Source organism: Dromaius novaehollandiae, chromosome 25, assembly GCF_036370855.1.
Source record: "Dromaius novaehollandiae isolate bDroNov1 chromosome 25, bDroNov1.hap1, whole genome shotgun sequence".
NCBI classification, from domain to species: Eukaryota; Metazoa; Chordata; class Aves; order Casuariiformes; family Dromaiidae; genus Dromaius; species Dromaius novaehollandiae.
In genome coordinates, this window is record NC_088122.1 from 1,367,101 (window position 1) to 1,391,518 (window position 24,418).

At 71.9% G+C, this 24,418-nt stretch overlaps 3 protein-coding genes across 5 annotated transcripts; 2 read left to right on the top strand and 1 right to left on the bottom strand.

The window, feature by feature from the left end:
* Positions 1–2,445: 2,445 nt before the first annotated feature.
* GADD45B (growth arrest and DNA damage inducible beta) lies at positions 2,446–4,383 on the bottom strand. The gene is made up of 4 exons (XM_026115987.2): positions 4,141–4,383; positions 3,947–4,048; positions 3,347–3,560; positions 2,446–3,185 (listed from the first exon to the last, which is right to left on the bottom strand). The coding sequence occupies exons 1-4, from the start codon at positions 4,176–4,178 to the stop codon at positions 3,072–3,074; spliced, it is 468 nt and encodes a 155-aa protein (XP_025971772.2). The 5' UTR covers positions 4,179–4,383; the 3' UTR covers positions 2,446–3,071.
* A 2,022-nt stretch (positions 4,384–6,405) lies between these two features.
* LOC112992763 (survival motor neuron protein 1-like) lies at positions 6,406–8,425 on the top strand. 3 transcript variants are annotated; one of them, XM_064497503.1, is made up of 7 exons: positions 6,406–6,512; positions 6,941–7,060; positions 7,193–7,372; positions 7,451–7,576; positions 7,719–7,844; positions 7,937–8,028; positions 8,185–8,425. In XM_064497503.1, the coding sequence occupies exons 1-6, from the start codon at positions 6,486–6,488 to the stop codon at positions 8,018–8,020; spliced, it is 663 nt and encodes a 220-aa protein (XP_064353573.1). In that variant the 5' UTR covers positions 6,406–6,485; the 3' UTR covers positions 8,021–8,028; positions 8,185–8,425. The 3 variants fall into 3 exon arrangements, with proteins under 3 accessions (XP_064353573.1, XP_064353574.1, XP_064353575.1); XM_064497504.1 differs by having other exon boundaries at positions 7,454–7,576; XM_064497505.1 differs by having other exon boundaries at positions 6,962–7,060.
* A 1,434-nt stretch (positions 8,426–9,859) lies between these two features.
* On the top strand, positions 9,860–22,619 carry MAP1S (microtubule associated protein 1S). The gene is made up of 7 exons (XM_064497447.1): positions 9,860–10,110; positions 13,074–13,175; positions 15,542–15,624; positions 15,786–15,926; positions 16,577–19,871; positions 20,130–20,347; positions 20,754–22,619. The coding sequence occupies exons 1-7, from the start codon at positions 9,942–9,944 to the stop codon at positions 20,907–20,909; spliced, it is 4,164 nt and encodes a 1,387-aa protein (XP_064353517.1). The 5' UTR covers positions 9,860–9,941; the 3' UTR covers positions 20,910–22,619.
* Positions 22,620–24,418: the final 1,799 nt, after the last annotated feature.

A 24,418-nucleotide genomic window follows, 5' to 3' on the forward strand; every position in this document is an offset into this window, starting at 1 on the left:
CAGCAGGGGGGGGGGGGTCTGCTCCGCACAGCTGCAGACCCTCCCTGGGGCCGCAGCCTGCACCGGGGACGGGGACAGGGACGGACTGCGCCAGCAGCACCCAGCCGGGGCCCCAGGGCGGCACTGGGCCCTTTCCCACGCCCCGGCAGTGCCGCCCGCCGCTGGAGAGCCGGTGCCGGTCTGTGCCGTGCCGGGCTGTGCCAGGCCTCAGCGCCCCGGCAGGGCCAGCTGCCAAGGGACGAGGCCACCAGGCCCCGCGCCGCAGGTCCCTGGTCGCAGCCCGGCAACGCCACAGGGTCAGGAGGCTGCGGGAGAAGGGCTGGGACGGGGGGGGTGGGTCCCCAGGTGCATGCGTGTGTGCATGGGTGTGCGCGTGCAGCGACAGCTCTTGGTGTGGCTGTGCGGTACCGGGGGCGTGTGCATGGGTGTGTGCATGCATGTGTGCATGGGTGTGTGCATGGGTGTGCACGCACAGCAACAGCTCCCGGTGCAGGTGTGTGGTACCGGGGCAGTGTGCATGGGTGTCCCTGTGCGTGCACAGCAGCTCCCGGTGCATGCGTGCAGTGCCGGGTGTGCGTGCGTGCAGACGTGCACCCGCGTGAGCTGGGCGCTGGCCCGTCCCGGTGAGCCTGGGGCAGCCGAGGAGGGCGGCTCCAGGGCGGGTGCAGGGGGAGAGCGCCGGCACCCAGGCACGCACACGCGTGTGCACACGCACGGACACACAGGCACGTGCATGCACACACATGCACACGTGTGCACCAGCCCGGCTGTGGCCACACTGCCCCCCCCCACACACACGCTCATGTGCATCCCTCGGGGGGGGCAGCTGGCTCGGTGCCTCAGTTTCCCCGGGGGACACAGCGCTGCCCTGGCCCGGGCGGGGGGGGGTAAGAGCGCAGGTGCCCCCCATCTGCGGGGAAGGCGGCCCAGGTGCAGCCAATGTCCTGGGAGGGTTTATCCTCCCTGGGGGGGGCCGGGCTGCTCCTTTCCCTGGGGCTGCAGGAGGGAAGGGGCCAGGCTGGGCAGCATCTCCGCGGCGGTGAGTTGGCGGGGAGGGGGGGGTGTCCCGTGGCGCGTGGGAGCCGCGGGGGCTTTCTGGGCTCCCGGCTCAGCCTGGCCCACGGGGCCGGGGGCGGCAGCGGGGCCTCGTGCAGCCTGGCTGCGGCAGCAGCTCCGATCTGCTGAGCCCTGACAAACTCGTTTCACGGCTCTGTGGGTGCTGCTGGAGCTGGGGGGTGCAGGTCTCCGTGGGGGGCCTGTGGGGAGGGGGCTGCACGGGTGCCAGGCTGTGGGGTGTGGGGGGGCCCATGCAGCCCCGTGCACCCATGCAGATGCCTGGGCTCGGTGCCAGATGCTTTCACAGCCGTTCGTATTGGCTCTGCTCCGCGGGGGGGTCCTGAGGGGCTGGATGGGCCCCGCGGGGAGGCTGGAGGCTCTGGGGCAGCAGCGAGCAGCTCTGCAGGGCCCCGGCGGTGTGGGGGGGGCTCGGGGCTGCACCGCTCGGGGACGTGGGACGGGGCCGGAAGGCAGCGGCGGCTGCGCCTCAGCTTGCAAAAACTGCTGCTTCCTGTCCAAAAACGCTGCCCCGAGCTGCAGCGGGAGCCGGGCTCTGCCTCCAGCCCTCCCTGTGGTGCTGGGCCGGGGGAAACCCCTCGGCGCTTCCAGGGAGGTGGGCGGGGGGGCTGTGGGGCTTTTTTGGGGGGAGCTGGGGTTGCTGCGGGGCTTTTGGGGCTGGGCGGGTGCAGGCAGCGCTGCCTCCCGGGTCCTGCCCCGCTGGGGCTGTGGGGGGCCGGGACCCCCGATGCCAGGGGTGCTGTTACCCCTCGCCTGCAGAGCGGCAGGGCTGGGAGCCCCCGGGGAGATGGGGTGCGGGGCGCCTGCGGTGCCGTGCCTCGGTTTCCCTTGGCCCAGGGGTGATGGCTGCCCTGGCGCGAGGCCCCTGCCCACCGCAGCAGCGTGAGGGTGCAGCCCGTGAGCAATTCCTGGAAAAAAACCCTGTTCAGGGAGGGGGGGGGTCGCATGCAAGGCTGGGGGGCTGCGCAGAGCCCTGGGGGCTGGACAGGCTTCGGGGCCCGGGGAACCCTGGCTCTGGCCGTTGTGCTGTGCCAGCGGGATGCATGGCTGCAGCACGCTGCATTGCTAGCTGCAAATGCACCTGCAGAGCCGCAGGGATGCAGCCAGGCCCCTTCGTGGGATGTCGGGTGCCAGGGACGGATCAGTGCAGCCCGCAGGGCCCTGGAGCCGCCTGGCACCCAGCCTCTCCCTCCCCACCCCGAAACCAGCCCTGAGGGCAGCGCGCTGGGAGCAGCCAGCCGGGCGCTCCCATGGTGCAGGAGGCCTGCCCAGCCCCATCCCTCCCCCCCCCCCCGCAAAATGGGGGGGCAGCTCTGAGCCTGCGGGGTGCCCCCGGCTGCAAGGGAGGCAGGAGACGACTGCAGGCGCTGCTGAGTTTAGAAATTTTATTGCAAATAGTTTTCTTTCTTTCAAATTGGTACAAGAATAGACTCTATAATAGATTTAATCAGGGTCTCCAGCTGGCTTGAGTGCAAAGAATGATTCTGCTGTTGCAAGTCTATGAATATATAAGTCACTTATCCCTTGGGGAAAAAAAAGAAGTTCGTTTGCAAATCTGTCCCTTTGCAGTCCTCGCTTCCATCGAGTCCCAGGTGCCAAAAAGAAAACAAAACCGTTTCCTTCTGTCCGTCCTCCCCGCGCTCCGCCGCGCCAGTCCCGGGGCTCCCCTGCGCTGCACCGTGGCCGGCGTTGGCACGCACCGGGGCCCGTCCTCCGCGGGAAGCACCGCTCCTCGGCGCGTCGCCTCTCCTGCCCGGCCTCATCCCACCGGGCTCCCGGCCGCTGGTGTCGCTGGTGCCGGTGCATCCTCGGCTCGCCGCCGTCCTGCGCCCACCGGCCGGGCTGCTCCCTGCTCCTCTCCGGTTAAAAAGAAAAATAAAATCGGTGGGTGGTTTGTGTTACTTTTAATCTGGTTGCTTCTCCTTCCCTCTTCCGCGGTTTGTTTTTTGCTTTTTTGTGTTTTCTCCAGGTTAAAAAGCCGGCGGTCGCCGCGGGGCTCAGCGCTCCTGCAGGGCCACGCAGGGCACCCACTGGTTCCTGTCGCGGCTCTCGGCGCAGTAGCTGGCCACCTCGGCCAGGCCCTGGCTCTTCCAGGCGTCCGTGTGCGGGTTCTGCGGGGGCAAAGCGCAAGGTCAGGCCGGGGCCCTGGCACGCAGCCGTGCATCACACACCGCTGTGCATCGCGTCCAGCTGTGCATTGCACGGTCATGCATCGCACCTGGACATGCACCACCGTGCATCGCGCGCGGCCGTGCGCCGCGGTCCCACTCACCGTGACCAAGAGGCAGTGCAGGTCGCGGGGCTCGGCGCCGGGCTGCGGCTCGCCCAGGATGGCGGCCAGGCGCTGCATGCCCGACACGCGCAGGATGTGGATGTCGTTGTCGCAGCAGAAGGCCTGGATGAGGGTGAAGTGGATCTGCAGGGCGATGTCGCCTTCGTCCTCCTCGTCCGTGGCCAGCAAGCACAGCACCACGCTGTCGGGGTCCCTGCGGGCGGCGGCAGCGTTAGAGGAGCCGGGGCAGCTCGGATGCAGGTGCGGAGGATGCCCCGTGCACGGGGGGGCTGCTGCACCCCATGGCACCCAGCCCACGGGTAAGGGGCTTGGGAGAGACCCCCGGACAGATTCCCCCCCCCCCCCCCGACAGACCCCCGGCGCTGGGGCTGGCCCCCGGGCAGCCCCCCTGCTCCAGCCCCCTGCACTAGCCCTATTCTTGGACAAACTCCCCCCAAAAACTAATACTATTTCCCCCCCTCCCCCGACAGACCCTTCTGCACCAGCCCCTGCGTCCCCTGCGCTGTCCTGCCGTGCACACCTCCCGCAGCCCCGGTGCCACCCCCCCCCCCGGTGCATTTGCCCCCCCCGGACACTCACACGTTCATGAGCTTGGCGGACTCGTAGACGCCCACGGTGAGCCGGTCCTGCCGCTGCGCCGCCACCAGCACCCGCTCCACCGCCTCGCTCACCGCCTGCATCCTGCGGGGACCAGAGGGGCCCGTCAGCGGCGGCGGGCGGCGGCGCCGGGCCGGGCCCCCCCCCTCCCCGGTGCCCGCGGGCTCCGCACTTACTTGCTGCTGTCGCAGGGCACCAGCTCCTCCAGGGTCATGGTGCAATTGTAATCCACAGGGCGGGCGCCCAGAGGCCGAGCCCGGAGACGGATCCGAAGCAAAGGAAAAAGGAAAAATGAATCAAGCCCAAGTGCGGTAATCCAGTGGCTGGGGGGGTCCCGGTGCCGCTCCCGGTGCCGCCGCTCCGCCGGCTCCGCTCGCTGCTGCAGCGCGCTGCTCTGAGCGCCGCTCCGCCCGGCGCCGCCTTTTATAGCCTCCCGCCGCGGGGCGGGGCCGCGCGCGGCGCCCCCTCCCCGCCCATTGGCTGGCCCGCCACAAAGGGAAGGGCGGCGGGCACGGGGATTGGCTGCCGCCCGCGGCCCCACGTGGGGCGGGGTGCTCCGGGGCGGGCGGGGGGGGTTTCCACGGCGCGGGGGGAGCGGGCCGGGCCGCCGGGAGCGGCTATTTTTGGAGTGTCCCGAGCAGGCGGCACGCGGGAACCCCCGCCCAGAAACCCCCCCCCCCGCCCCGGGCTGTGCCGAAAACAACGGCGGGAGGGGGGGGGGGGTCGGTCTGTGCATGGGGGTTTGCAGTTGGGGGGTGTCCATGCACCGGGGTCTGCAACGGGGGTCGGTCCGTGCACTGGGGTTTGCAATGGGGGGGTCGGTCCGTGCAAAAGAGTTTGCAGCTGGGGGGAGCGGGCGTTCAGTCCATGCCCCGGGGTCTGCAACGGGGGGTCGGTCCGTGCATGGGGGTTTGCAATAGGGGGGGCTCGGTCTGTGCAATGGGATACTGGTCTGTGCATTGGGATTTGCAATTGGGGGGGGGTCCATGCACGGGGATCTGCAGCGGGGGATCAATCGGTGCATTGGGGTTTGCAACGGGCCGGGGGGGGGTCAGACCGTGCATTAACGTCCTCGTGGGAGGGGTCGGTCCGTGCACCGGGACCTGCAACAGGGAGTCGGTCGGTGCATTGGGGTGCGGGGGGGGGGGGATCGGTCCGTGCACCGGCGCTGCGACCGGCGGCGGGTGGCGGCTGCCACCTGCCGGGGACGCGCGGCCGCCGCAGGCCCCGTTCCCCGCCCCGGCGGCGCTGCCGCCTCCGTACACGCGTGGGCCGCGCGCTCCGGTCCCCGCGCGCTCCTGTCCGCTTGCACGCGTGGCTCTGCCTGCTCTGCTTTGCACGCCCGCCCCTCTCCCCGGCCGTGTGCCGGCGTGCACACGTGCTGCCGCCCACCCGCGCCGGTGCCGTGGGGCGTGCACGCGTGTCCTCGCTGCCGCCGGCGCTGCTGCCCGCCTCGGGCACCCCGTGCCGCCCCCGAGCCCCCTTGCACGCTCGCTCGCACGTCGGGCTCGGCTCCGTGCGGGCGGGCCGGCTCCGGTTGCACGCTCCCGGGTGCTCCGGTTGCACGCTCGGGGTGGTTTCCCTGCCCGGGCCCCCTGGGCTCCCTCCCCGCGGCCGGGCCGGATCGGTGCTGCCAAGGCCCCGGCGGCAGCGGAGGCACGGGACTCGCCGAGGCCTGGGAGACGGGGATGCCCCGCGGCTGGCTTCCCCCGGCAGCCGGTGCGGGGGCGGGCGGTGCCACGCGCTGCTGCGGCCACCCTGGACTTTGCCCGCCGGGGCCGGGCTGCGCACGGAGGGCGCCCGGGCTGGAGGTGCCGCTCGGGTGCTCGCGCCCGGCGCCTGCTGATTGCCGTCGGGTAAATATTTACGAGCGGCTGGCGGCGACGGGGAGTCCCCGTCCCCGCTCGTTAAAGGGGATGAACCCGGGGCCCGAGCTTCGGTCGGAGCTCGGGAGCGGCCCCGGGGTTGTGCCCCGGATCCCTCGGATCCGGCGTTTTGGGGCCCCGCTCCTCACACAGCGGCGGTCGCTGGGCCGCCTGCGCCGGAGCAGGTATTCTGCAGGGGGGCTGCCGCTCACCGGCGTCCCGTGCAGAGCCGTGTGCAGCCAGGTCCCTTTTCCCCTTTCCCCCCATTCCCTAGTGGATGCACGGAGTTCCCGTAGCGTTTCGCGGCTCCACGTGCGCGGCCGTTGCGGTGGCGGCCGTGAGCGCCGGGCCGGGGCGCTCCGCCGCTGAGCACCGCCGCAGCTCGCTACACCGATGGCTGCGGCCCCCGCGCTGCTCCCGGCGTGTCGCGCACCCCCTGCCACGGGAGGGCGCGACGGGGCAGCCGCAGCGGCGCTCTGCCCGCCCGACTCGCTGGTAGCGCCGGCACGGCCTTCTGGGAAATGTAGTCGCGGCGCGCCCCGCCCCCGCGCGCGCCGCCAGGGCGGAGACTGCGTTTCCCAGGGGGCGCGGCGCGGCGCGGGGGGGCGGGGCGGACCCACGTGTGGCCGCCGGTTCGGGGCCGCCCGCGCGGGGCCATGGCCGAGAGCGCCGCGGGGCCGCGGGTAGGAGGCTGCGCCCCGGGGCTGGGGGGGCCCGAACCGGGGCCGGGCCGGAGCTGGGGGAACCGGGACCGGGCCGGGGCCGGAAGGTCTGGACTAGCCTGGCCCGGGGGCACCGGGGCTGGGGGAACCCGAACCGGGACCGGGCCGAGGCGGGAGGGTCTGGACTAGCCTGGCCCGGGGGCACCGGGGCTGGGGGAACCCGGACCGGGACCGGGCCGAGGCGGGAGGGTCTGGACTAGCCTGGCCCGGGGGCACCGGGGTTGGGGGAGCCCGAACCGGGACCGGGCCGGGGCGGGAGGGTCTGGACTAGCCTGGCCCGGGGGCACCGGGGTTGGGGGAGCCCGAACCGGGACCGGGCCGGGGCTGGGCAAACCTGGGCTGGGTCTGGCTGAACCGGGACCGGACCAGGGCCCTGCTCTGCCCCCCAGCCCCATCTCGGCCTCCCCCAGGATGCTCCGGACGAGGAGTCGGAGCAGAGCCCCCAGGCCCTGGACTCCAGCGTGACCAGCGAGGAGGAGGAGGAGGAGGAGGAGGAGGAAGGCTCCCAGGTGAGCGGCAAGGTGACGGCCGGTCCCTGTCCCTGCTGCTGGCTCGGGGAGAGGCTGCCCAGTGTGCTGGGGGGGGGGGGTCACACCAGGGTGCCCCCCCGGCCAGTGTGACCCCCCCGGCCTCTCCCGCAGTGGGCGGTGGGAGCCGCCTGCCGCGCCGTGTGGGCGGGCGACGGGCTGCTGTACCCGGCCACGGTGCGGGCGCTGGACGCCGCCGCCGGCACCTGCCTCGTGGAGTTCGACGGCTACGGGAACAAGGAGCAGCAGGCGCTGGCCGATCTCCTGCCCCCCTGCGCCGCCAGCGACCCGGGGGTGAGCGACGCCGCGGGGCACCTTGGGGGCGGGGGGGGTCTGCGGGGGGCCGTGCTGACACTCGTGTGTCCCTGCAAGGAGGAGGAGGAGGGTCCCCGCGGGGAGCCCCGGAGGCCGAGACCCCCCCCGCCGTGGGAGCTGCCGCCGGGCAGGAGGAGGAAGAGCAGCACGGGCGAGCGGGCACCCTGCTCCCCCCAGCCCCAGGTGAGCATGCGGCGGCCCCCCGGGCTTGCCGCGGGGCTGGAGCTGCCCCGGGGGCACCCAGGGCTGCGGGTCCCCCCTCCAGAGCGGCAGGGTCCCTGGCGGCGGGACCGTCCCTAACGGAGGCTCTCGGCGGTGGTGGCAGCCGGTGCCCCCGCCGTGGTCCCCAGCGCTGCTGTGCGCGCTCCGGGAGGAGGAGGAGGAGGAGGAAGCCTTGGCTGCCATGCTGATGTCCTGGTACATGAGCGGCTACCACACCGGCTTCTACATGGTATGACAGGGCCGGGGGGTCGCGGGGCGGGTGGGATGGCCGGGGGAAGGCATGATCCCCCCCGTGACCACCCCAGTGCTCTGCACCCCCAGGGCCTCCGCAAGGGCCGGGCCGAGGCGGCCGCGCTGCTGCCGAGACGGGGCTGCAGGCAGAAGAAGCCATCGCCGCGCAGCTAGGAGGGCAGGTGGGTGCGCGGGGATGCGCGGGGGCCCCCGGCAGCACCCCGCTCTCGTGGTGCATCCCGCAGCCGGGCCGGGGCTGCCGGCACTGGGGAGCGCGTGCCTGGGGTGCCCCAGCAGCCCTGCCTTCTGCTCACCGCTGTCTCTTCCCCCTTTTCCAGCTGGATCGGCGTCCCCGTGTCCCGCTGCAGGGGCAGGGCTGGGGCGAAGTACAGCGCTCCCGGCCTCGCCTTGCCGCGGGGGGGCCCAGCGGTGGGAGCCCGGGAGGAGGGGGAGCCGCTGTCCCCCCGCCACGGGCTGGCTCTGCCTCCGTGCCTGGCCTCGGAGGCGCCGCAACCCCCTGGGCTGCCCCGGCCGTGCTCCCCCCGCACAGGGATTTGGGAATAAAGCTGCTTTGTGGGATGCTGTGTGCTGGGGCTGTCTGCACCCCGGGGAAGGGGCCCGGCCCCGCGCAGGGGCCCGGTGCTCGCTCTCAGCCCAGGACTCGAACGGGGCTCGGTGTCCAGGTCGGCCTTGCTGGGGCCGTGTTTGCTTGGGGAATTGGCAGCCTGGTGTTGGCCATGTGTCCCTGGAGCCCGAGGCGCCGCGCTTGCCGCGAGAGGAGGGGGATGGCCCCACGGCCGGGGGGTGCTGCCTGGGGGGGGCAGGGGCTGGTGCTGTCCTGTCACGTGTCCGGGGGACAGGGCATGGCACGGGGCGACAGGAGAGGCACAGGGAGCCCCAGGCCCTGCCCTGGGCTCTCACTGCCCTGTTCCTTACCGAGCTGTTGGAGACCGATGGGCTGAGGTACAGTTTGGGCACAGAGGCCTGGGATCGCTGGGGGAGGTGACGGAGCTGTGCTGGCCAACACAGTGCTGCGCTGCACAGTCAGGCCCAGCCCTTGCACTGCGCTGCCCTGCCCTGCACGGCCCAGCTTGGCTCTACCCCACTCAGTCCTGCACCATGCTGCACAGCCCAGCACTGCATCGCACACCCCAGCATTGCATTACACTGCACTGAACACCCCAGCACTGCACTGCACTGCACTGCACGTTGCACCTCCAGCACTGCATTGCACACCGCGGCATTGCATTGCACTGCACATCCCCCATCACTGCCTTGCACAGCCCTAGCACTACACTGCACACTCCTAGCGTTGCATTGCACACCCCAGCACTGCGCTGCACACCCCTAGCATTGCATTGCACACCCCAGCACTGCGCTGCACACCCCTAGCGTTGCACTGCACACCCCAGCACTACACTGCACACCCCTAGCATTGCATTGCACACCCCAGCACTACACTGCACACCCCTAGCATTGCATTGCACACCCCAGCACTGCGCTGCACACCCCTAGCATTGCATTGCACACCCCAGCACTGCGCTGCACACCCCTAGCATTGCATTGCACACCCCAGCACTACACTGCACACCCCTAGCGTTGCACTGCACACCCCAGCACTACACTGCACACCCCTAGCATTGCATTGCACACCCTAGCACTGCGCTGCACACCCCTAGCATTGCATTGCACACCCCAGCACTGCGCTGCACACCCCTAGCGTTGCACTGCACACCCCTAGCGTTGCATTGCACACCCCAGCACTACACTGCACGCTCCTAGCATTGCACTGCACACCCCAGCACTGCGCTGCACGCTCCTAGCATTGCATTGCACACCCCAGCACTGCGCTGCACCCCCTTCGCTGCATGGCCCTGCAGCGCGCGGCCCTGATGGGCCCCACCCCGGCGCGGCCCCACCCCGGCCTTGCCCCTTTAAGAGCTCCCCGCCAGGCGCGGCTCCCCCCTCCCACACCTTTCCCCGCCGCCGCCGCCCATTGGCCCGCGGTGACATCAGCGGGCGGGGCTCCCCCGCGGTGACGTAAAAGCGGGGCGGGGCGTGGCCGGCGGCACGTCGTGGCTGCGGGGGGCCGAAGATGGCGGCGGCGGCGGCTCGAGCCGCGGGGGCTGCGGGGCGGGCGGCGGCGGCTCCCGGCCCCACGCCCGGCCCCGCCGGGCCCCGCCGCTACTCGCTGCTGGCCATCGTGGGCGGCGGCTGCCACCGCCCCGGCCTGCTGGCCTCCGTGCTGCACGAGCTGGAGCGAGGTGAGCCCGGCACCGGCCGCCGCCCCCGGCGCGGGGCGGGGGGGGGAGGGCGGCTCCGGTAACGGCCCCGCTGCCCCCGGGGGGGCCCCGCCGCGCGGCGGCTCCCGAGGCACGGCCGGCGCTGCCGGTCCCCGCACGGCCCCCCGGGACCTGCCCCCTCCCCCCGCCCGGGCAACGGGCCCCCGGGGTCTGCCCCGGATCCCCGGGATCGGCCTGCTGGGGCCCCCGGGACCTGTCCTGGGACCTGCCCCCGGGATCCCCAGGATCTACCCCCTCTCCTGCCCCGGATCCCTGGGATCGGCCTGCTGGGGCCCCCGGGACCTGCCCCCAATCCTGCCTCCCTAGACCCCTGGGACCTGTCCCCCGGGATCCCCAGGATCTGCTGCCTCTTCTGCCCCAGATCCCCGGGATCGGCCTGCTGGGATCCCCAGGATCTGCCCCATCTCCTGCCCTGGATCCCTGGAACCAGCCCCCTTCTCCCCCGGGATCTCCAGGATCTGCCCTGGGACCTGCCCCTGGGATCCCCAGGATCTGCTTCCTCTCCTGCCCTGGATCCCCATGACCTGCCCACTGGGATCCCCAGGATCTGTTCCATCTCCTGCCCTAGATCCGTGGGACCTGCCCCCTGGACCCTCAGGATCTGCCCTCGATCCCCAGGGTCTGCCCCCACCCCTGCCCCAGATCCCTGGGACCTGCCCCCCACCCCGACCCATGGGATCGGCCCCCTCTCCCCACCCAGGCTCCTGGGATCTGTCCCGCAGGCTCCCGGGCTGGGGACCGCAGGAGCTGCCCGCTCCCCACCTCGATGCCTGGGTCTGCCCCGGTGCAGCCGCAGGGGCTGGGATGCTGCGCTGGTCTGCGCTGGTCCGCACTGGTCTGCAGCGGGAGGGGGCTCGGCTCGCCCTGGGGGGCTGTGCCATGGGTGCCCCTCCCCGGCCCCGCTCTCATCCCCCGCCGGCAGCGTCCTCGATTTGGGGCTGGGGAGGGGAGCTTCCCCCAAACCGCGGGAAGCGCGTCCCGGGGGGGCCGCGAGGACAGGCCGACCCTCGCCGGCCCTGGGAGGCCCCGAGCCCAGGAGGAGACGATGCCGCGCGGGAAGCGGCCTGGAGGATGCTCGACCTCGGCCGCTGCGCCGGAGCCCAACGATCACGTTGCGCAAAGCGCGTGCAACGCCGCGTCGCCCTGCCGGCGCCGATGCCCTGGTCTCTCTTACGCCATCGCCCGCCGCTCTGCGGGACCGTTAACCGCCCGGCGGGCCGGGGAGGAAGGGAGGGCGGCAGTGGCCGCGGGGCGCTCGGTCAGCCGATGCGCCGGCAAGTCTCCATGCGAGGCTGCTCTGCGGCACGAGGAGCCCAGCTGCGTGGCAGAGCCCGGCGGGGGCTGTCGGTGCTTCGGGGCCGGGATCCCCGTGTTTTTGCAGCTGGTGCCCTGTCCCGTGGTGTCGAGGGGCTTCCAGCCCCCGCCCGGGTGCGGGGAGATGCCTGCATGAAGGAGGAGCAAACCCGTGCCGGGTGTTGGGCGCCTGACGGGAGCCGGCGGCACGTGGCGGCTCGTGCGGCGCTCCCAGTCCTCCAGCGCCGCTAATTCCCCTAATTGCCGTCTCTGAAGAGGTGCAGGGAGAGGTGCCGCCGCCGTAGCCCCGGGGGCCGGTGTTTCGCTGGCAGAGCCGGTGCGGCTGTGAGTCACCGTGCAAGGTGCGTGCCTCGGGGAGCGCGGCGCATGGCACGTGCCGGCCGCCGCTCTGCCTCCCCGGGCAGGACTGGGCCGTGCCAGGCCGGCAGCGCCATGCCGAAGGTCTGTGCGTGTCGGCCCGGTGCCGGGGAGGCCGCTACTCGGCTGCACGCGATGGGTCGGCAGCGCATCCCCGTCTCCGTGGGGAAGCACCGGGGTACCACCGGCTCGGCCCAGCTGTGCCAGAGCTGCAGCATCGCCAGTCCTGCAATGTCTCCAGCTGCTCCTGGATTTCGGTGCTGGGCACACGCTCAGGGGTTTATCTGGCGTTTGCAGCACTGCTGCAGGTGTTCGTGCTGGAGGTGCCCATCTCCGGGAGCCCCTGGGGAGGGAGCGTCAGGCAGCCTTGTGCCGGGGGTCGCAGCGCAGCCCCCTCTCCCGCCGCACTGCATCCTGTTAGGGTTTGGACGGCAGCGAGGAGCCTGGATGTCTCCCGAGCCTGGGGTCGGTGCCGGGTCTCCCCAGCGCCGGCTGGATCCTGCCGCCGCGTGGTGTGAGCGTGGCGGTGCCCCGGCAGGGCTGAGGGCTGCCGGCGTTGATGGGAGGCCACATACTGTCCCGGGTCCTGCGAAGCAGCGTGTGGGGCACCTGGGGACCCAGCCACTGCGGCCAAGCGTGGCCTGGGCCCGGCCTGCGCCGTGGGGCCGTGAGGAGCGGGGGCCTGGGGCTGGGGAGGGGGCTGGGGCTGCGGCTGGGGCCCGGCCTGCTGCTGCGAGGAGGCCGGAGCAGCTCTGCTCCCCCCGGGGAAAGGCCCCGTGCTGGCGGGGGGGGCGATGGGCTGATGTGGCCCCTGCTCTCGTCCCCCCCGAGCTGGGGGGGGGGGGGACGCAGTGGGGGCGGCCGGGTGGGGAGCGCGGCGCGGGCCACGGGAGCCGCAGCCGCTGCTCAGCATCCCCGGCTCAGCCGGATTGCCTGCGTCTTACATAAGCTGGTGCCATGCGGGGGATTAGGGAGGTGGTGACGCGAGGCAGGCCTGGCCCCCGAGCGTGCTGCGGCACCGGGGGGGGCTCCAGCACGGGGCATGGTGCCCCCCCCGGCGTTCGCGCGGTCAGCGCTAGGGCTGGGTGCTCGCTGTCGCTTGTGGCTTGCTGAGACTGGGCACCGGCAGCGCTGGCTGTGCCCTGGGCGTGGGGACGGTGGGTGCTAGCACATCCCGGGGTGCAGGAGGGGAGGGGGGGTGCCCTGGGGCTGCCCCCTCTCCCGGGGCTGATCCTCCCTGCCCTGTCTTGCAGGCATCCGCTCCTGGGACATCGACCTCACGGCCTGCAACCTCGATGAGCAGCTGAAGCTCTTCGTGTCCCGCCACTCAGCCACCTTCTCCAGCATCGTGAAGGGTGAGTCGGGAGCAGGGCTGTGCCCCGCCGGAGACGGCACCCCGCGGCCCCGGATGCGCCCGGCTCGCTGAGGACGCTCGGGCTGGTGCCCGCTCTGCCGCAGAGCGAGCGTGGGCTGGCGCGCACGTCGGCAGGGTCCTCGCCTGACCCCATGGCTGTGTTTAATTCATGCGTCTCCGGAGGGGACGGGGTGCGAGCGAGGCGACTGCAGTGCTGCCGCGAGCCGGGGCCTTGCCCTCGCCGGCTGCTGTTTGCTGAGCTGGGCAAACATTTAGCCGTGTCTATAAAACGCCTTTTGTGCTGAGCTGGTGGCGTGCTGCCTCCCCGACGCCGTCCCAGGCCTCGGGGCAGGTCCTGGCTGCGGGCTGGGGGAGCTGCTCGCGCCTGGCCGGGCCGCCCGCGTTGCTTGCCGCTCCCTCGAGCGGGGCTGGGCCCTGCCGGCGTGGGGGCCGGGGTGTCCCCAAGGCAGGCCAGGGCTGCTGCGGGCTGGGGAGGGCATCAAGGTCTGCCCGGGGATGAAACAGTGTCTCCGGGGCCGGCTGCTCCCACCCTCGTCCCGTGGGTCGGAGCAGCTCCGGGTGCGTCGCGGAGAAAGGCCGGCTTGTTCCAGCGCGGCGTGGGAACCGGCCGTGCCGGGGTGCCGCGGGGGTGCCGGAGGGCGTAGGAGGTGTGGGCAGCCCCCGCAGCCCGTCCCCGGGTGGGCACCGTCCCCAGCGCGGCCGGGAACAGGCTCTGCTTTGTGCCGAGCAGCTGCCGCAGCCGGTGGCTGGTGCGTGGGGGTGGCGGAGGCCCCGGCCGGCTCAGCAGGGGCCCGAGCTGAGCTGCGGGGCCCTTCCCGGGCTCGGCCCCTCGCCAGGGGCTGAGCAGCAGCTTCCAGGGCTCCCCGCTCGTCAGCTCTGCCCGGGATCCGTGCGTTATTGCCTTGTGGAGGTTTTGTTTCCTCCAAGCCAGAGCTGCCCCGGTGCTGGCCTGGCCGCAGGGGACGCGGTACCCGGGGTCTGCTGGGCGCCTGTCCTGGAGCAGGCGAGGGACCAGCTTCCTCCTCGCGCTCTGGGGCAGCCCCGCTGCGCGAGCCCCCTCTCCCCCCGTGCTCCCTGCCGATCCCGCTGCGCACGCTGCCTCTTGGGCTGGGAAACGTGGTCAGACGAGCCCCCAGCTCCGGCAGAGCCCCTCTCCTTTGGGAGGAGGGTGGTTTGGTTGGGGGACGCCCAAGGAGACGTGGGGCTCTGCGGTGGGAGCCACCTGGGTCTCCTGCTCCTTCGTGTGCTGCAGCCCCAACCCGTCGCCGTCCCTCGTGGGAGGCAGGGGAGATGCGGCCGCAGCGGAGGAGCCGGCGATCCTGCCGTGCCGGTGCTCGGCTAACGCGCGACCCGGCTGCCCGAGCCCTCGGGCCCTGTCTGGGCTGCGGCCTGCCAGGTTGGTGGCAGCGGGACCGAGCCCCGTGATCCCCATGTGCCCCTGCCTGCGGCAAAACCACTTCCTTCGGCTGCCGTGAGGCTGGACTCTTCCCCCGCGGAGCTGGCGTCCTCTGGGCAGCCTTGTCCAGCCCAAGCCGGGACATCGGCACCGGCCCTGGCCCTGGGAGCACGGCACTTTTCGGGGTCTGCGGAGGGCTGCGATTTCCCGAGGAAACATAGCCGAGAAGCCGGTGAGCAAACCATTGCCCGTGGCCCGCTGGAGCTGCCGCTTCCACCTCCTCCTCCGAGGCCGTGCCGCTCCGGAAGGCGTCTTCCCCGCTGTGTCCCCTGGTCCTTCCTGTGCAGGCAGAGGGTCACCCCGGGGCAGGGCGCTGCCGCGGGCCGTGAGCAGGTCTCCCGGGGCCAAACGGGAAGCCTGGCGAGCACAGCGGGGGGACAGGGGCCTGGCTGGAGCTGGGACACCTGCGCTCCTCCCCGCTCCCGGGGCAGCGGGACTGGGCTGGGCTGGGCGGGTGCGGTGCTGCGGCGGGCACCCGGGGCTCGCGCCATGCGGAGGAAGGGGCCCTGGCTCCTGGGCGGGCAGGTAACGCGCTGGCTGTGCAGCCCCACTCACGGGGGAGAGGCGGGGGTGGTCCCGGCGTGGCCAGCCCCCTCCTCCTCCCCTCCCTGCGGCAGGAAGGACGCAAGGAAACGTGTCTCTCGGCTCAGCAGATCCGCTGGCCTCCGCGGTGTCCGGCCGGTGGCCGGGGCGGGTTGGTGGCTGTCCCTCTTGCGCGGTGGAAGTGGGCAGGCTCTGTCCTTGGCCGCGTGCTGGGTCCAGCCCCTCACCTCCACGTGGGGGGAGCCTGAGCCGGCCACGGGGTGCCCAAACTGCAGGGTCCCCCCCGGGGTCCCCGGTGTTTAGGGGAAGGTGGTGCTGGGCCAGGCGTCAGCCCTCGTTCCCCGCAGGTCAGCGGACCCTCCACCACCGGGGAGATGTGCTGGAGACCCTGGTGCTGCTCAACCCTTCGGACAAGTCCCTGTGCGACGAGGTGAGCAGCGGGTGCCTGCGGCGTGGGATGGGGCTGTGGGACGCGGCGGTGTCCCCTCCCACCCAGCCTGCCCGGAGCAGCTTGGAGGGGGGGGGATGTGCTGTGGGATGGGGTCCAGGCGGGGACGCAGCGTCCTCACGTCTGTCCCCTCCCCTCCTCAGCTGCGGAACCTCATCACGGACGTGTCCCAGCACAAGCTGCTGGTGTTCGCAGGGCCCTGCGTGGAGGAGACGGGGGAGCTGATGCTGCAGACGGGCTGCTTCTCGCTGCGGGACTTCATCCAGATCTTCACGGACAAGGAGGTGCGGTGCCGGGCCATCGGGGTCCCGCTTCCCTGCTCTCCTGCCGCCAGGAAGGAGAGCTTGGCTGGGGCTGGACTGGACGCACGGTCCCCGAGCCCGGCTCTTGGCGTGCAGGGGGGCGTGGGCGGGGGGAGCTGCAGCCTGACGCTGTCCGCGCTGGCAGAGCGACTGTCTGCTCACGTCCTCCAGCGTCTCCGCGGGGAGCTGGGCACGGCGGCGGAGCGAGGCGGGAGGCTTGCCGAGCCCTTGCCATCTGCTCCGCACGCAGACGCGCTGCGCCTCGTGGTGGGCACGTTCCTCCCTCTGCAGCGCGGGGCCGGGAGGGAGCCGGAGCCGGGAGCCGGCCGCTTGCGGGGGCTCGGCTGCCTCTTGCCCCGAGCCCCGGCTGGGGCTGGATGCGAGTCAGGGCACCAGCACCCTGCGGGCGTCGTGCCTGTGGCCAGCACCGAGCCATGGGCGGGGGACAGGCTCATGGGAGCCCCCAGCTCCCCTGGGGAAGGGGCCCTGTGCTTCCTAAGGGAGGAGGGGCTGAGGTTCCCCATGGGCTGCCCCATCTCACGCGGGAGCCCAGGGTGCTGCCCGGCCTGGGTGCACCGTGCAGGATGAGGTGACCAGCGCCTGAAGCTCTGACCTTCCCCGTGCCCTCGCAGGTAGGAGAGATGCTGAGCTCTGCAGACCCCTCTGCCAAGGCTAGGCTGACCATCAGCTGCCCTGACTTTGGAGAGTGGAAGGACTCGGGTCTGGACCATCACAACCTCCAGGACTTCATCGAGCTGCAATACAACCCGGGCTGCGTCCTGCCGGAGATGGAGGGGCTGGAGGAGTTCGTGGAGTACCTCTCGGAGTCCCTGGAGCCCCAGTCCCCCTTCGACCTCCTCGAGCCCCCCACCATGGTCGGCTTCCTCAAGCTCTCCAAGCCCTGCTGCTATATCTTCCCGGGCGGGAGAGGGGACTCGGCCTTCTTTGCTGTCAACGGCTTCAACGTGCTGGTGAACGGGGGCTCCAACCCCAAGTCGTCCTTTTGGAAGCTGGTCCGGCACCTGGACCGCATCGACTCCATCCTGGTGACGCACGCGGGCACCGACAGCTTGCCTGGTGTCAACAGCCTGCTGCAGAGGAAGCTGGCGGAGCTGGAGGAGGACCCGTCCCAGGGCTCGCAGGGCACTGGCGACTGGGCGAAGAACCTCATCTCTCCGGAGCTAGGCGTTGTGTTTCTCAACGCCTCCGAGAAGCTGAAGGACATTGAGGGCAACTCCCGGGTGCTGAAGAGCTGTGACGAGGCTGCCTTGACCCTGCACTACCTGGACAAGCTGGGCATCCGCCCCAACCCGCTGGCCCGAGACAGCAGCCCCCGCGTGGAGCCCACCGTCCTCTTCCAGAAGATGGGGGTCGGCCGGTTGGACATGTACGTCCTGAACCCCGTGAAGGGCACCAAGGAGCTGGAGTTCCTCATGCAGCACTGGTCAGGCAATAGCTACCCCAGGGAGCAGGACTTGCCCCTGCAGTGTCTGACCTCCATCTGCGCCCTCCTCGTCTGGCACCCCGTCAGCCCCTCCGAGAAGATCATCCGGGTCCTCTTCCCTGGCTGCACCCCGCAGGCCCGCATCCTGGAGGGGCTGGAGAAGGTGAAGCACCTGGAGTTCCTCAAGCACCCCGTGGTCACCAAGAATGACTTGAAGGGGCTCTCTGCGCCCCAGCCTGAGAAGCAGCTGAAGCAGAGGAGGGCAGAGAGCAAGGAGAGCCTGAAGTCTGCTTCCAAGCTGAGTCTGGTGGACACTGGGACGCCAGCGCCGAAGGAGAAGGCTCCAAAGACAGAGAGGAAGGAGGTGAAGTCAGGGACCAAGGAGAAACCGAGATCGCTGGGGGAGACGACTAGAACAGGGTCAGAGGAGGAGAGAGCCAAGGATGCTCGAGCCAAGCTGGACTCCTCGATGGAAAAGCCGAAAGTGGACACGAAACCGAAGGTGAGTAAGGAGAAAGCGGTGCCCAAGAAGGAGCCTACTCCCCGAAAAGAGGAGAAGAAGCCAGTGAAGAAGGAAGATGGGACTGAGGTGAAGGGTGAAGCCAGGAAGGAGGTGAAGACTGTGAAGAAGGAAGTGAAGGCTGAGACGCTGCGAAAGGATGCGAAGGACAGCAAGGCGGAGGGCAAGGCTGCTGCAAAACCCCCGGCCCGGAAAACGCCAGGCCCGGACACCCGCAAACCCTTGGCCAAGGCTGGGAGCATCAAGAAATCCACCCTCAAGAAGGAGCCAGAGAAGCCCAAGGCCAAAGCGCCCAAGGAGGCGGGTGGCAAGAAGGAGCCAGGGGCATCGGATGGCTCCAAGTCCTCCTCCCCCGAGGACATGCTGCCAGAGGCCGAGCAGGGCCGGGGGGCTGCGTCACCAGGAGCGGAGGGGAGGAGGAAGGAGGACTCGACAGATGAAGGCATCACCACGGCAGAGAGTGAGCTGGAGCCATCCCCGCTGGAGAACGGGGAGGCCGGGGCGCGCGCCGGGCCGGGGGCCGCGGACTTGGGCTGCATGGAGAACAGCCTGGAGGACCCCGACAGCCCCCAGCGCTTCCGCTACCTCGAGAACAGCCCCTTCAAAGCCATCGGCCCCCCGTCACCCCTGGCCAAGACCCCCAAGAGCGACCGCAGCGTCAACTTCGACCTGACGCCTACCGGGCTGCTCAACCACTGCGCGGAGGGCGGCGAGGACCCTTGTGGCAGCTCCGAGGAGAAGACCCTGGAGATGATGTCTCCGGCCAGCTCGGGGCCCGCCAGCGCCGGCCACACTCCCTTCCACCAGTCCCCGGTGGATGAGGCAGGAGAGGAGCCGGGCGCCGGCACCAACGCCAACAGGCAGCCCAACTCCTGGCCGCCGGCCGCGGCTAAAGCCTCGCACGACAGCTCCGGCTCCTCGCAGGAGAAGCAGACGGGCTGCCTCTCCCTGAGCCCCTTCAAGGACGACATCCCCGATGTGTCCCCCACCATCACCACCCCCTCGCTGCCGGCCGAGGTGGGGTCCCCGCACTCCACCGAGGTGGACGAGTCGCTCTCCGTCTCCTTCGAGCAGGTGCTGCCCCCCGTGAGCGAGTCCCCCCAGGAGGAAGGGGGGAACCGGCCCCACGGGGCCGGGCTGACGCCGGAGCCGGACCCCGCGGCCGCCAAGGGCGGGCTCTCGCTGCCGCTGCGGCCCTGCCACCACCCGCAGCGGGCGGACGGGGAGGGGCCGCCGCGCCACGGGCGCCGCTCCGACTCGCCCCACGACGTGGACCTGTGCCTGGTGTCGCCCTGCGAGTTCGAGCACCCCAAGTCGGAGCGGTCGCCCTCCGCCACCGTCAGCCCCCGGGACTTGTCGGACAGCGACCTGTCGCAGGAGATGGCGCAGCCCCTGGCGCAGCGCCGGAGCCAGGCCCGCAAGCCGGGGGGCGAGACGCCGCCCACCTCCGTGAGCGAGTCGCTGCCCACCCTCTCCGACTCCGACGTCCCTCCGGCCACCGAGGACTGCCCCTCCATCCTGGCCGACGGGCTGGAGTCGGACGAGGACTCGGACCACCCCGCCCGGGGCCTCGCCAGGGCCCGCGACCCGCTCCCGGCCCCCATGAAGGACCCCTGCCCCATCCCCGCGCAGCCCGGCATCTGCATGGTGGACCCCGAGGCGCTGCCGGCCGAGCAGAGCCGCTCGGCGAAGAAGGAGCTCCCCGGCAAGGCGAAGAGGACCCCGGCCCGCGTGGGCTCGGCGCCCGCCGCCCTGAAGGCTGAGCCCCCCAAGCACCCCACCCCGGGCTCCAAGGCCAGGGGCCCCGCGAGCTCGGCCCGTGACGCCGGGGACAAGGCCAGGCTGCCCCCGGGGGACAAGAAGGGCCCCTACGGCGGGGCAGCGGGGGACTCCCGCGCCCCCGGGACCGCTCGCAGCGCTGGAGCCAGGCCGCTGGCGGGAGCCGGCAGGGCGTCTCCGGCGGGTAAGGCCTGGGGTCCCCGGGGGGCTGCAGGGAGGGGGCTGTGGGGCGCGGACGCTCCTGGGTTTGCATCGGCGCAGGATCAGGGCTTCGTGGCTCCAGGGCGGCTCTGGTTTCCCGGTGCCAGAGCAGCTGCTGGGGCGATGCGGTCTGAGTGTTTGGACGGGGGTTGTGTGATGCCCTGGGGAAAAGGGTGGCTGGGGGCTCCCCGTGTCGATGCCGCCCCTCGCGGTCCTCAGCGCCGTGTCGCCGTCCTCGCAGGCTCGCGGGCTGCAGCCCCCCCCGGCCCCCCCGTCTACGTGGACCTGGCCTACCTGCCCGGCTCGTGGAGCGCCCGGACGGTGGACGAGGAGTTCTTCCGGCGCGTGCGCTCCCTCTGCTACGTGGTGAGCGGCGACGACCACCTCAAGGAGGGCGTCATGCGGAGCATCCTGGACGCCCTGCTCGCCGGCAAGCACCACTGGGGCTCCGACATCCAGGTGAGCCCGGGGGGAGGTGGCTCCGAGACCCCCCCGGCCAGCGGGACCCGCCCCGGAGCCCTCCCAGGCCCTGATCCTCGAGCTGGGGGTCCCTGGGGGCCCGGCCCCTGTGCTGCGGCAGAGCGTGAGCCCGGGGCTGGCCCCAGCAGGCTGCCCCGTGCCTCAGTTTCCCTTGTGGGGCAGTAGGATGGGTGTGGAGGAAATAAGGGGAGGAGGAGATGGAGAGCAGGTGCCCCTGAGGCTTCCCTGGGGCGTCTCCAGCTCTTTTCCGAGTGAGACAAGTCTGTTAGCTGTGGCCATGTAATAATGATTTAGCTCCGGGCCCCGGTGCTGGGCAGTCCCGTGGCCGGGGCGAGGGGTCCCGCTGGACCAGGGCGGTGAGCCGGTGCCGTCGGTGTCCCCGCAGGTGACCCTGATCCCCACCTTCGACTCGCTGGTGATGCACGAGTGGTACCAGGAGACCCACGACCGGCAGCAGGAGCTGGGCATCACGGTGCTGGGCAGCAACAGCACCGTGGCCATGCAGGACGAGACCTTCCCCGCCTGCAAGGTGGAGTTCTGAGGGCTGCGGCGGCAGGACCCTCCCCGGCCGGGGGAGGAGGCGGCGTGGGCTTCATCCCCACCTTCCTCCTCCTCCGCTTGCCCTCTCTCGCCCTCCCGCCCTCCCTCTCCACGGCTCCGTGCAGCTGCTGAGCCTCGGAGGGGAGGGAGGGGAAGGGTCTGCTGGGGAGGAGGGAGGTGGGGTCGTCCCCTCCCTCCCTCCGGACTGGCACGGGCTCCCGGGGGGCCGCGGCACCCCCCCGTGCCGCACCGTCACCGCGGGGTTAGCGCCTGCCCACGCCGGAGCCGCGTGCTCCTCGCTCTGCCCCGCCGCAGCCCTGGCGCAGGGGCGGGGGCCGGGTTCCCCCTGCCTCGGGGGCAGGAGCCCTCCCCTCCCGCGCCCGGCCGCGGTGCTGAGCCCTCTCCCGGCGGGCGGCACGCCTGAGCCGTGCTCGACTTACAGGGTAACTTTGTGGTGTTTGCTGTTCCTACCCCCCACCCACATCAGCCACTACTGCCCTCGGGGGGGGGAGCCGAGCCCCCTTCCCGGGGGACCCGGGGCCGGACGACCTCAGCCGCCCGCGGAGCCCCCCCGCAGCTCTCCCGGCCCCACGGCGGCTCGAGCAGCATCTCCGGGGCTGCGGCGGTGGCCGGGCAGCGCGTAGGGCTCACGGCCCAGGTCGCTGGGCCGCGGCGGCTGCTCCACGGCACTACAGCACCTGCCTTCGTCCCCCCCGCCCCGTCCCCCTCCCCGCACGTGGGTGCTGCCCCCCCCCCCCCCCGCATGGCCGGCACCTCGGCACCCCTCACCGCCCCGGGCCGCGGCCGGGGGCAGCGGCTTTGCTACGCCACCGTCTGTCTCTCTGTCCGTGACGCCTCCGTCTGTGGCACCGGCGCGAGCTAGGAAGAGTCCCGGGGGTGACAGGAGCCCTCCAGGTCCCGCCGAGAGCAGTCGGGCCCCCTCTTCCCTCTCTGCCCCCCGTGCCCCCCCCCCCGGGGCAGCGGCTGGAGGCTCTGCTCTCCCCGGGCTGAGACCTGCCAGCTCGTTGCACCCGGGGCTCTTCCCTCCCTGGCAGCAGGGCGCTTGGGCGGCCGGGCCGGGCCAGCAGCTCGCCCCCCCCTCGGCCCCTGCAGCCCCCGAGGAGCTGGAAGGGAAACCCGAGGAGGGGGGGTGTCGGGCCGGGAGCAGGGGCCGGGGCTCGTCCCCCCCCGCGGGAGCAGGGGCTGCCCCCGGGGCCAGGGCAAACACTAACCGGTTTTGTAGGGGGGCTCCTTGCTGGCTCTTTTTGTAATGACTTTTTTAAAAAGAAAAAGAGAAAAAAAAATAGAAAACAAAAGAAACTGAACAAACCAAAACTGTTCCTGCGGGAGGTTCTTATTTATCTGTGGTTGCCACTGTGAGGCTGCGGCCCCGCGGCCCCCCGCCCTGGGGACCGGCTCGCGGCCGCGGGGCCTTTTTACATTGGATTGTATTGTCTTACGTGTTAGGGGATGGGGGGGGGGGATTGAATGTTTCACCTTTAGTGCTTTATATATTTTTCTTAGCTGGAAGCTGTTTTTAATGTCGGAGGGGCGGCGGGAGCGGCAGCCCCCGCGCGGGGCCGTGGTGCTGCTCGCGCCGCGGCGGTCGGCACTGCTCGCTGTCCGGACACCGGCACGCACCCCGTGTTGCACACGATGTTACGGTTTGGCAAATGTATTGAAAACAAGCATTAAAGAGATAATAGCTCCACGCTGCCGTGCGCCTCGCTGCGGGGGGGGGGGGGGGGGCGAGGGTGCTGCGGGCCCACGCCGGTGGCCCGGGAGCGGGGATGGGAGCGGGGCCGGCTCCGGTTCTGTGCCGAGCGGGCCCTGGGCGTGGGCCCAGCTGCGCCGGCGCTGCTCGGCTGAGGATGGATGAGGAGTTTCCATGGCAACTGCCTGCATCCCTGCCGGAGCCGCAGCGCTGCGCCCCGCGCGGAGGAGGGGGCGGCCCCCCCCCGGCACGTGCAGCCCCGCCGGGGCGAGCCGAGTCCCCGGGCCGCCTCGCTGCCGTTTCCTCCCGGGGTGCCGCGGTTTGGCCCGGCCGGAGCAGCGCGACGCGGCTGCGGTCCCCGGGGATGCGAGACGTTCCCGGTTTGCTCATGAGCCGAGAGGGAGCGCGAAGCCGCTGCTGCAGGAGGGCTGCGAGAGCTCTCCCTGGGAGGCAGAGGCTGCTCCAGCTCCGACCGTGCGATTTGCAAGCTGCCGCCGTGCCGGGGGGGTTGCGGCCGCAGCCGTGAGAGCAGCAGAGCAAAGGCCACGCGGGAGGGTGTGTGCGGTGCCCTGACACGGCCGGCCCGGCCTCGCGCGCCCCGGGGTGCTGCTGCCGCAGCGGGGGCCTGATCCTGGCGCCGGGGAGGGGGGACCCGCTGCTCCCCTGCGCCTGGCCGAGACGGGCTGGTGGGCGAAACGCTGAGCGCCGCGGCTGCGGCTGGACCGACGCTCAAAAGCAGCCGCGGAGAGCGGGAAAGGCGGGAGGCGTCGCGCATCGAGCTCTAACAAAGAGCAACGGCGAGGTGCACGCGCGGCTTGGTGTGTGCACGGCGAGGAGGCTCGGTGCACGCACGGCTCAGCTTGGTGCGTACACGGCGAGGAGGTTTGGTGCACGCACGGCTCGGTGCATGCACAGCTCAGCGTGTGCACAGCTCAGCTTGGCGCGTGCACGGCGAGGAGGCTCGGCACATGCACGGCCAGGCAGCCCAGACCCGAGTTCAGCCGGCGGGAGCTGCCCTGTGGGTCCCCGTCCAGAGGCCGATGGCAGGCGGGACGGGAGCGGCGATGCCCGCGCAGCCGAGGGCCGCAGCCCCGGCAGCAGTGCTGGCCGGGCTCTGCCGGCGCGGCGCAGTCGCAGGCCAGGCGCTGCCCGCAGCGCTGCAAAGTGATCCCGTCCCTGGGGACCGGCAGGTGCTTAAGGAGGTCGATGGGACAAAAGGAAGCGCAACCCAAGGCCTCCGCGCGCCGCGGCGTCCCCGGGCCGTCCCTGCTGCACCGATGGTGCCGGCTCTGCCGGGGCTCCCGGCGGGGGCTCGGCGCGTTTGCCGGTCTGGGGGCCGGTTGCCCCCCCCCCAGAGGGGGCGATCCTGGCGGATTCGCTGCATGAGGCGCCGGGGGGGCTGTGGGACCGGGCGGGACCCCGGGGCTGCGCTGGGCGCCCGGTGCAGGGCTCGGAGCCGGACGGGGCTGCAGGCGGGCCGGTCGTCCCCCGGGCTCCTCCGCGCCACGTCCCGTCCCCGTGGGCCGCATCCTGCCCTGCGCCCTCGAGGCCTTGCAGCACCCCCCGCCCGCAGCTGCCGCCGCCCCGGTGTCAGCCGGAGCCGGCGCATGAGCTCACCGCGGGCGCGAGACGCCGGCTGTCACGGGCAGGGCGCGAAGCCCAGCGGGGCCGGCGGGGCTGCCGCAGCGGAGGGAGCTGCGAGCGGCACCGGGCGCCGTCGGGGACCCCCGGCCGCTCTCAGCCCCGGGGGCTGCAGCAGCTCAGCGGCCCCAGGCTGGGGGGCGGCGGGTGGTGGT